The sequence below is a fragment of the Scylla paramamosain genome, chromosome 6, assembly GCF_035594125.1.
Source record: "Scylla paramamosain isolate STU-SP2022 chromosome 6, ASM3559412v1, whole genome shotgun sequence".
In the NCBI taxonomy this organism is placed as follows: Eukaryota; Metazoa; Arthropoda; class Malacostraca; order Decapoda; family Portunidae; genus Scylla; species Scylla paramamosain.
In genome coordinates, this window is record NC_087156.1 from 34,141,997 (window position 1) to 34,152,812 (window position 10,816).

The 10,816-nt window shown below is 48.8% G+C and overlaps 1 protein-coding gene across 9 annotated transcripts in view; it reads left to right on the forward strand.

The window, feature by feature from the left end:
• The window catches only part of LOC135101646 (uncharacterized), a 31,961-nt gene extending 22,130 nt beyond the window's left edge, over positions 1 to 9,831 (forward strand). For 8 of the 9 annotated variants that reach the window (XM_064005926.1, XM_064005919.1, XM_064005920.1 and 5 more), the window contains 3 exons: positions 601 to 1,351; positions 2,397 to 3,868; positions 7,601 to 9,831. In XM_064005926.1, coding sequence (XP_063861996.1) covers positions 1,313 to 1,351; positions 2,397 to 3,836 — 1,479 coding nt within the window. In that variant the 5' untranslated portion in view covers positions 601 to 1,312 and the 3' untranslated portion in view covers positions 3,837 to 3,868; positions 7,601 to 9,831. Of the gene's footprint in view, positions 386 to 600; positions 1,352 to 2,396; positions 3,869 to 7,600 lie in introns of all 9 variants that reach the window. The other variant, XM_064005925.1, reaches the window with a different exon arrangement.
• Positions 9,832 to 10,816: the final 985 nt, after the last annotated feature.

Consider the following 10,816-nt stretch of genomic DNA (forward strand, 5'->3'; position numbering starts at 1 on the left):
CTCCTAATGCAGCACGGGTGACAATAAGCAAGTAACAAGAGCCACAAGAACGATAGCTCTTCTCCCACTGCATCTATCTGATTGCCTATTTATAGATTTGTCTGTCCGTCTCGTGTGCCTGTCTTCCTGTCTGTCCGTCTGTCTCCGGTTTATTATTCCAAGTCAATATTTCAAGCCTGTCCTCTGTTCGCTTGCTTCCTAATTGGGGGTTGGTTACCAAACATTCGGTCCACATCAAAGTTTCCTTGGGACTCAGGAAGGGCACTGAGTTTCACTTTTTATTTATTTATTTATTTATTTTATTTTTTTCAAGGTGGAGAAAGTGGCGGAGTGTTTTCGTGGCTGCATGACGGCTCTCTGGGGTGGCAGTGGCTGTCATCTGCAAGTAGGTTTTGGGGCCGAGCAAAAACGCAGTGTTCATCATTTCGAACCTTCAGCGCACAAGAGTCACGAGATTCTGTGTGAAGCGTTTTGGGGGGAATGTTTTGAAATATTCGGTGTCATTGTTGGGGGACGGGAGAAACGTAATGATTCTAATAAACTTAAAAAAAAAAAAAAAATCCTGACAAGAAAACATTAACCAGGTCCCCACCTTTCCAGCTCGGTGACGTGACGCGCATCTGGTGACGCTGGAAGGAAACCGTTCCTGTCTGGCTTTCCAGGAGCAGCGGGGCTTCTTGGAGCAGACGGCGTGTGTCGGCGACCCTCCTCACTCCCACACATTCATCTTCTAGGAAAACACTTATGCCACTGCTGGTCAGGAACATACGGGGTGGAGGCGGAGGAGGCAGCCGCGAGCAGCCACGGAGGACGGGCGGCCGGTAGCTGCCGTCGCGGCGAGCGGTGGTGGCCAGCCCTCACTCATGTTCCCACAGGTGCTGTCCGACACCCATTCAGTGCTCGTCTTATGCATGTGTTACAACGCATCTGTCACCTGAGACTTGTCCAGCATTGTCAGCTCATTAATGTGTCGATGTCGCCTGTATGTAAGACAGTCATGTTACCCGATGAACCTGTGTCGTGTTACTTGAGACATTGCTTGTGGTAATGGTTAAGCCTCGTGGCCAAAGCTGAACATCTCAAAGTGTTCCCCGCCCAAGGCTGGGGGCGCAAGAGAGCCTCGAGCTGACTGGAGTGAAAACCTCAACACAGCATAAAGTGATCGAAATATTCACAACTGAGGACTATTTCGGTGCTACAGCTCCACGTCTTCTTCGTTGGACTCAGTGACTGTCGCGAACTTAACACTTTCGAGCAAAGACGCGAAACAACTACGCCCGTGACAACTCCTCTTCCATCAGTGAACCAACCGATGGAACTCTGGAAGCCAGCTGTTCGTAGGACAAAAAAAGTAAGTAGCTTCATATTAATGTTTCCTTATTCAAAATAATTTGCATTCAAGATTCAAATATTCGTTATTGCCTGTTCGTTACGTCTTCCTCGGATACGGACTGCCTCGCCCGTCATTGGCAACACGAGCGTCACTTAGTTCACTTGCAGGAAATGCCTGAGACAACATTCGTGACCTTCCCTTCCCGCGACCCTCTGAGCTGCGCGCCCTCCTATAGAGAAATAAAGAGATGGTGTCTAGTGAGATATTGTGGCTGTATTGTGGCCGTACTTTTAAAATTATGCCTCGAGGAACAAAAGAATCACAAGACACAAGGAATGCATGTTTATTTGTCTTGTGACGTACGTGAATCTTCAAGATATAAAATAAAATAAAAACTTTGTATCTTGGTCACATTACGCTTCATTTAGAGAAAGGATGTGGCAGTGGTGGCGGTGGAGTCAAGTCATCGTACTCAACAACATTAGGTGGTCGCCACACACAGTACTATCATGTGATTGCTCGGCCTGGTAATGACGGCACTCATTAACTTGCCTTTGGAGCTCACGAGCAGCGTGTAGTCCGTCAGCCTGAGGGGCAGAGCGGCAGGAACACATTATTGTTATTACTTGGCCATGAGGAAAACCCAGGGAGCTGAAGAGCAAACCTGACCAAAACTGGGAAGAAGGCAGAGAGCGGTAACATAAAACACATTTCTACATTCTTGAGTGATAAAATTCAACGTTTTCACCTGTTTCTTTCCCTTGTGTGCAGGATGGAGGCAGTGATATAGCACGTTCATATCATATGCATAAAATATTAATTGTTCTTCTATGTGCAGGGAAGGTTAAGGGAGAGTCGCACAGACACCCAAATATAAGAGATGTATCACTCACGTGTCGGCATATTATCGTGGCTTCGTATTTTTCGCACCAACAAAATTTACTAATGGCTCCCTGTAGCAGGTCATCAACCCCAGAGAAGTAGTACAGAAAATTATCACTATGATTTACATCTACAATGTTTTGTTGTGTTTGTTGTTTACAACTAAACTGTTTCTCTGCAGGCAAACAGCAGCGGCGGCGGCGGCGGGGGTGGCGATAAGTGGGCAGCGACCCTACCAGACGTGGTGGCTGACCTGAGCCTCGCTGACGCCCCCGCCCCTCACCAGCCAGCCATGCTCGGCACCCGCGATCCTCATTACCTCGATGAGCCACGGCCACGCCGCCGGGATGCCAGACCTCCACCCCCTCCTGTAACCCCGCAGGGACTTGGAGTTGGCCCCCAGGGCTTAGGGGCATCTCCTAGCCAGCCCATGATGGGGGGAAGTGGTCCTGCCGGTATAACGTCCTGTGGGTGGCGGCACAATCCCCAACACAGTCAATGGGTCTCCCAGCCGCCGGTGGACCCAGTGGGTGGTGGTGCACAGCTGGCCTCTGCAGGCGTGGGCGCTGCTGGTGGATGCGGCATGTCCTTTGAAGGAGAAGGGGCGAGGATACGAAGCGCCTCCAGCGAGCCCCGAGGCCCAGCGAACAACGGCGATCGGCGAGTTCGGTGTTCCTCGGCCACCAGGTCGCGGCAGCACCGGCCCCGCCCCGCACAGGGAGATCAGCCGCCTCCTCCCGCCGTCAGCCCGCCGCCTCCCCCTGTTTCTGGAGCAACCGCCAGCCACGGAGGCCAACAGATGCCGTACCCTCCCCAGCAGGGAGGGGGGGGCATGGGCATGGTGGGCGGTGTTTTGGCTCGTTTGGCTGGCTGCTACGAGAACATGGAGCCGGGGCGCGAGGTGGGTGAGGGCGTAGCGTACGGCTACCAAGTGAACGACCTGGAGGCACTCCTCACCCGCGCCTCGCCTCTGCGTCCAGCCAACTTGCCTATGGTGCTCGCCTCGGCCACGCGCCTCCATAACATGCGTCGGACGCCTGAACCTAATTTACAGAACCAGCCTCCTGTCCGGCCGTACTTACCGTTCGGAATAATAGTAAACGCTGTGTTTAAAACTCGAGATTGGTTATATGTGAGGACAGCACACGGAGCAGAGGGCTACGTGCCATATCGAGTGTGTTTGCCACTGGGAATCCTGCCCCCCCCTCGGGAAGGCCATTCTGCCTCCACTGCCACTGATGTGGCGGGCGCCGCAGCTTGGGACAGTCGAACAGAAATGTTTCAAGGAGGCCTTGTGCAACTGCCCTCCGCCCCCACGGCTCCTGCCGCAGTGGTTGGTCTGGGCGGCGGGAGTCAGGAGGCGGCTGGCCAGACTCGGGGAAGATCTCGTGGGCGCCGGCGGCCACCCTGCCCGAACACATCCAATCAGACAGACACACAGAAGCTCCAGCCAGGCGCACGCAGCCTCTCCGAGTCACGGCCGCCGCGCGAGACCCTTGACTCCCCACCACTCGCTCCCACGCCGTTGGCACCCACGCCTATGTCCCTTTCACCGTTAGCAGGCACACCTGTGTCCACTACCACCACAGCTGGGTCATCAGCCGACCATATCCTGGTGTAATGTTGCTCTCTTCGCTCCTTTTCATCACACAAGTAAGCAATATTCTGTTTGTGTACGGGCATGAGTGGGTCTCAGAGTTCAATGCAGTTGGTTTTCTTCGTATTTTCTTCAATGTATTTCTAGAGATATGATCTTGTGCTACGATATTGTCAGTGCTGCACGTGACACCAATGAGTCAGCTGCTACCCCTCCAATGACCGCCAACCCCACAAGGATATTCTGTGCATTCTGTATTTTCCCGTCAAGGTCAGACATCAGGCCGTCAGACGTTGGGTACGGCAAATATTGCTGCTCAGTAACAATCCAGCCGCGTCGCTCCTCACCATGGGCCCCAGCCGCTGGCTGTACCTCATTCCCGATGATGTAGGAATACAAATAAAGATAGGATCAAACTCTCGCCGCTGTCTGCGTGGAAACAAAGACAATACATTCACAGAAACACACACACACACACACACACACACACACACACACACACACACATACACTTTTAAATCGAGTCTCACCATTCAAGGAAGAACAATAAACTGTAAACGTAAAAAAAAAAAAAAAGAAAAAAAAGGAAAAATCTCAGCACCGTTTACTCGGCGTGCCGCATATATAATATGACAGGAAAGCTCGGACGAGTTTCTAATGCGACAAGGCTTTGTTGAGTTATATTTATGGTCATGTCGTTTGGACAAGTGAACGCGTTTATGAGCAGACCGTGTGCCTTGGGCGCTCGGCGGCGAGGAGCCGTGACCCTCGGTGACTGAACGTTGGCGGCGGCGGCGGCGGCGGCGGCGGTTGGTGTGGCGTGACGTCTTCATCCTGGGCACAGGGCATTGCTCCCCGCCCTGCGGCACCCACTCGGCGACACGTATCGTAGAAGGGAAAAAGGGTAAATGTTGATAATGGCGGGGAGGTGTGACAGGCAGGGTGACCTTGGCGGCAGCGAGCGGACGGCCGGCACGAGATCAGGCAGTCAGCGTCACTCACTCTGACTTGGGTGACCGTATTATTACTACTCATCTCCGAGATTTCTGATAACCTGTAACCTGATCGTTAGAGGTCATTAAGTCAGCGATATCCCCATACCAGCAGGACTATCATGCCGTGTCTGGCCGGCACTGGGCTAGCTATTACGTATCATCCACCGGCCTAGTACAACAGCGCGCCGTTGTCACTTCCAGGTATTGATATTTCTAATCCTACACCCCGCGACTTTCTCATCAGGCTGATACAATAAGCATCGTAACCATATTCGATAAGAAGCCAAGTCGAGGATGACAGTAATCGGGCACATTATTACGGAGGGAAGGAGCCAGCACGGACATGTCTAATAGGCTGCTGTGGTAAATGATGCCGCGCCTGGCTCGATGCAGGTGAGAGATATGACGGGCCCGCACGCTCCTGCCACTCCCTGCTCCTCTCTTCCTCTCCCCTCCCCCTCGTCTCCCGCGGCTATGGCAAGAAAACAATCACAAGTGCTTCCATCACGACTCTGCTCCTTGGCGATACCCTCAGCCTGCCTCACTGCCCTACATGCCTCGCTGCCTGCACCTCGCCGACTCCCTCATCTATGATCGTTGAGTCCCGTTATCTTGCCGTTTGGACGACATAGCAACATCTTTCCGAACGACACGTGCATTACTAGGCTCACTCCTCCTTACATCGCGCTTCTCCTCCTCCTTTACCTTGGATGCACACGGACGGGCCGGTGCCTTGAGAGGTGCGTTGTGCCACCTAAACTCTACCTAACTGGCTCATCGTTTCAAGCAAAATAGTGGGGAAACATACCGTCGGGTAGTACTTTTTCCCCTCCGTTTATTTGTAAAACTAATAATTTCATATGCGACGCCTCTTTAAATCAATGAATCAATTCTTCCGTATCGATGATCCTCCGCCCAGGGTCTCCGCGGCGCCGGACTTACAGACAGACAAACAGACGTGTTGAGGCAGGAAGGTCCATGTGAGGCTGCTGAGAGGGTGTGAAGGACGTGTACTGCCTCTGCGATGAGTGTGTTACCGCTGGTCTGCTTGGAGAACTGTGTCCAGGCTGGAAGTGAAGGCACCGTCTTGGAGCAGGGGAAAGCTAATTGTGCCGCGAAACAGCCTGGTCGCTCCCCTCCAGGTGAAAATATTACTACTGCGACTGGCATCCTGAAACCTGTGTGTGCATTTGTTGCTTGCGATCAAATGAGTGTTGTCGTTGCCAGTATCATTATCGGTATTGTCAATTTTATCATCGTCGTCGTTGTCGTCTATATGATTATCGCCATCGACATTATATTATTGTCATCAGCATTATCTTCATCATATTTTCATCTTTTCATATGCACTGAAACTGACCACCACTATCGCCACCACCACCACCAACAACAACAACAACAACAACGACGACAACAACAACAACAACAATACTATAAGTAACATCAAGATCAACATCAATAACAATAGCTACATAAAACCAAACCAAACAATAACAAACTGAAATAAAATAAAACAACAATAGAAGATAACGATGAAAAGAAACTTCTTTTGATCTCAGTCAGCTATCTCACGCGAAACTTTGATATGATTTTTTCCTAATCCTCATCATGGGCCTTCAGTTGTAAGGCGCATGTAAGTGAAGAACCAGTTGCCATCATACGACACTTACGTGAGAGAAGATTCCGTTCCTCGTAAATTCAGACGTCCGCAATAACATCTTGGATCCCATGACATATAGCAAATTTTGCAGCTGAGGCAGAGGAGTGGGGTGAGGCGAAAGGTAATTGTGTGGGGTGACGGTGTGGTATGCTGAGGCGAGGCACAGTAGGTAGCGGCAGGGTGAGGTAACGGCGGCGGGGTGTGTGTGGGTGAAGTGGTGAAGTAGATGGGTGGGTCTTGGGGAAGGAAATGATGTAGTGAAGGTACATAATTTCAAGAGGTATATTCTGTAGCGCTGTGGTGCAGGTGACCATTGAGGAAGCCTGGTCTCTGACCACTGTGTTGTTATTGCTGTTCTGTAATAGTAGTAGTAGTAGTAGTAGTAGTAGTAGTAGTAGTAGTAGTAGTAGTAGTAGTAGTAGCAGCAGCAGCAGCAGCAGCAGCAGCAGCAGCAGCAGCAGCAGCAGCAGCAGTAGTAGTAGTAGTAGTAGTAGTAGTAGTAGTAGTAGTAGTAGTAGTAATAGTAGTAGTAGTAGTAGTAGTAGTGGTAGCAACAGTAGTAGTAGTAGTAGTAGTAGTAGTAGTAGTAGTAGTAGTAGTAGTAGTGGTAGCAACAGTAGTAGTAGTAGTAGTAGTAGTAGTAGTAGTAGTAGTAGTAGTAGTAGTAGAAGTAGTAGCAACAATAATAATAGTAGTAGTAGTAGTAGTAGTAGTAGTAGTAGTAGTGGCAGCAGCAGCAGCAGTAGCAGTAGTGGTGGTGGTAACACCAGCAGCAGTGGTAGTAAGAGTAATTGCAGTGATGTAATATCATGTTAGTTCAACATTATGTCTGATTTCAACACAGCGAAAACTTCTTATCTACAACGAGAGCAGCGAAATTTATGAAAACCTAAAGTACGCAAACGCACAATATTCTTGAACAATAAAAGAAAAAATTGGAGCACCGGGCAGCAGCAGCCCGCGGCGGGACCCACGTGGCGGGGCTGTGGCAGAGTTAGGTGCAGGACTGGTGGCGAGAGTGGACCAGGTACTGCAACCTTTAAAAAGAGGAACAATAAACTGCTTGCTCTGACCTAAATAAATTCACTCGAGGTCTGTATAACTACCCTCTCATGCACAGTGTTCTCTTGCAGCGGAGCTGAGACGGGGAGGAAGAAGAGGTGTCGGTGTTGTGTGCGGCCTGAGCGAGAGGATGACAGGACAGAGGACAAGAGTGCTGCTGGGGCAATGACGAGCATAAGTGTGCTGTGGACTTCTTGCACCAGGGAGGTCCATTCTGACAGGATTTCCTTGCATCCGAGAGAGAGAGAGAGAGAGAGAGAGAGAGAGAGAGAGAGAGAGAGAGAGAGAGAGAGAGAGAGAGAGAGAGAGAGAGAGAGAGAGAGAGAGAGAGAGAGAGATTGCTATGCTACCATGGGTTATTCCCTCCCCTACGGGCCCCCCTCCTAAAAAAAAGAAAAAAAAAAAGGAAAACCACCTTCACATCAAAGTATACAGACTTATACACGTAAGTACTGTATACTTTTGTATTACGTAATCCTGTGAGCATTGTGCTGATGTATCCATACGACTTGATATACACGCACGCAGACCTAGTCCGGAATATACTACATACATACTGAGACGCTGCGCCAATGTTACCTATACACAGTGATCGGTTGTGGAAAGGAGAATAATGTATGTACACAGCAGTAGTGTCTCTGTAATGATAAGTGCTGTGGAAAGGGAACCGTGTCTCTTAGAAAAAAAATAGTGTATGTATTATTATTATTATTATTATTATTATTATTATTATTATTATTATTATTATTATTATTATTATCATTATTATTATTACTATTATGTTACGGAAGAACAGTTTTGTGTATAGTAGTACATAGTAGTGGTGCGTTGTGGAAGCAAAATAACTATTGCATTTTATTATATTATCACGTTGAGGAATGGAAGAAAGAAAACCAGTGATCTAGACTACTATGTTACCGTGTTGTGGAAAGAGTTGTGTTTATAGTTACGTCTCTAACGTTACGCGGAGAAAGTTGTGTCTATATTATGTTGTGCAAGGTTGTTGTTGTTACTCTGTAGTACGTAATGAGAAGAGCTGTGTTTATATATCGAGTTGTGGAGAGAGAGAGAGAGAGAGAGAGAGAGAGAGAGAGAGAGAGAGAGAGAGAGAGAGAGAGAGAGAGAGAGAGAGAGAGAGAGAGAGAGAGAGAGAGAGAGAGAGAGAGAGAGAGAGAGAGAGTGTGTGTTTATATCATGTGATGGAGAGTTGTGTTTCAAATTATGATATTTTCTATATTTTCTTTTCATTTTGCTACATGGTGTGTATGTGTGTGTGTGTGTGTGTGTGTGTGTGTGTGTGTTTTAAGTACGGTATCGTCAGAGCATGAAAGGCCATTGATGTTTGAATGTTTCTTAAAAATGCTTTATGTAAACGTGGCCAACCAATAACAATTTATAATTAAGATAAAGAAACAATGACAACTAACCTCTAAGCCAACAAGCAAGCCAAGCAAGCAAGCAAGCAAGCCAGCAAGCCAAGCCATGCCAAAATAAGCCGCCAGCCTATCAGCCAGCCAGCCAGCCAGCCAGCCAGCCAGCCAGCCAGCCAGCAAGCCAGCCAGCCAGCCAGCCAGTCAGCCAGCTAGACAGCCAGCCAGCCAGCCAGCCAGCCAGCCAGCCAACTCCCATTCAGAAGCTTACGGGGAGGGGCTGACGGTAATAAGAGGGTTGTGGTGGTGAAAGGGTGGAGAGGAGCCGCCCCGCCCACCACCACCACCACCACCAACACCACCACCACCACACTCACTATAACAACTAACCACTGAAGATTATTTGTTTGTGTACTATACGTGGATGTAAACTTTGGATCTGATGTAAAATGTGATGGTACGTTTTTTTCAGAGTAGATTGGTTGAAAATATGTGAAGATGAGTGAAAATATGGAGGAAGGAAAGGTACGAAGAAAGGAAGAAATAAAGGAAGGACGGAAGGAAAGAAGAAAAATGTTTGCCATGTTAAGGGAGGTTGGTTGTCAGTGTGTGTGTGTGTGTGTGTGTGTGTGTGTGTGTGTGTGTGTGTGTGTGTGTGTGTGTTCCCTTGATCGTTTACATGATATGTGTGCGTGTTTGTGCGTGTGCGTGTGCGTGAGTGCGTGTGCGTGCGTGTGTGTGTGTGTGTGTGTGTGTGTGTGTGTGTGTGTGTAAGTCGGTGCCTAGCATTCCGTTTCAGTATTTTTTAGCAATAATCGACAAGTGCGTCAGTGTTTTATGGATAAATGGTGTTGTATTTATTAGTCATTCTTTACTCACTTTGCAATCAAAATAGTGAACTTAGTCCAAACAATAAAAGAGAATGCCAAAGATACGTGGTCTGTCTGTACCCTGATGGAACTTCAATTGCAGTGCATTTCACCTTTCTCTCTCTCTCTCTCTCTCTCTCTCTCTCTCTCTCTCTCTCTCTCTCTCTCTCTCTCTCTTTCTCGCTCTCTTTGTTACCACCTGATAACAGTTTAGTTCCACTACATTCACACCTCACTTTAGATTTCAGATGCCACACTTTTACAACTTGGCGCGCGGGCACACACACTCACACACACACACACACACACACACACACACACACACACACACACACACACACACCGTGCACCATAATATTCGGGGCACCACCACACCGCCTGCACATCTGGGTCACCACCGGGCCAGCACTCCATTACACCACATACATCTTAGCAACATCACTGAGTCTCATCTGTGTACATCAGTCAGACGGACGGAACTCTTCTGCTTTTTTTTCTTTTTTTTTCTCTCTCTCCGTCCCTCGCTTCTTATGCTCATGATTCTTCTTAGTTCCTCCCTCGCCTTGTCTTTCACTCATCAGCTGCTCTTCTTTACTTCTTTCTCTCCTCGCTTCATGCTCTTCGTTCCCTGTTGGTTGGCGATTGTTCTTCTGGCTGAAGGTGTCCATGGATCACCTGCCGCCTCCAGGTGGCGGCAATGGACTGTGACAAACTGCTGATGTCACGTGGAGATACCTGTCTTCCCTCCACACACCACAGTTTTGTTGATTTTTTCTCTATTGTTGCGTATGTGATCTTGACAAGATTCAGGTTTTCGTATCCTGCCAGTTCTCCATCAACTGACGCGTCAGGAGTCTCAGCTTGAAGTCTGGGTATCCAAGGTCAAAATATTTTTTTCCCTCTCCTGAAGTAAAGTTTTACCTCAGTAAGGCTCGTCTGGTGCCGCCAGGCTCACTCACCCCGCCACAAACCCTTACTCGTACCACTCCTCATTTCCTCAAGTGTCTCTGGTAATCGTACAGGAGGATGAAGAGCTTTTGGAGTGAGC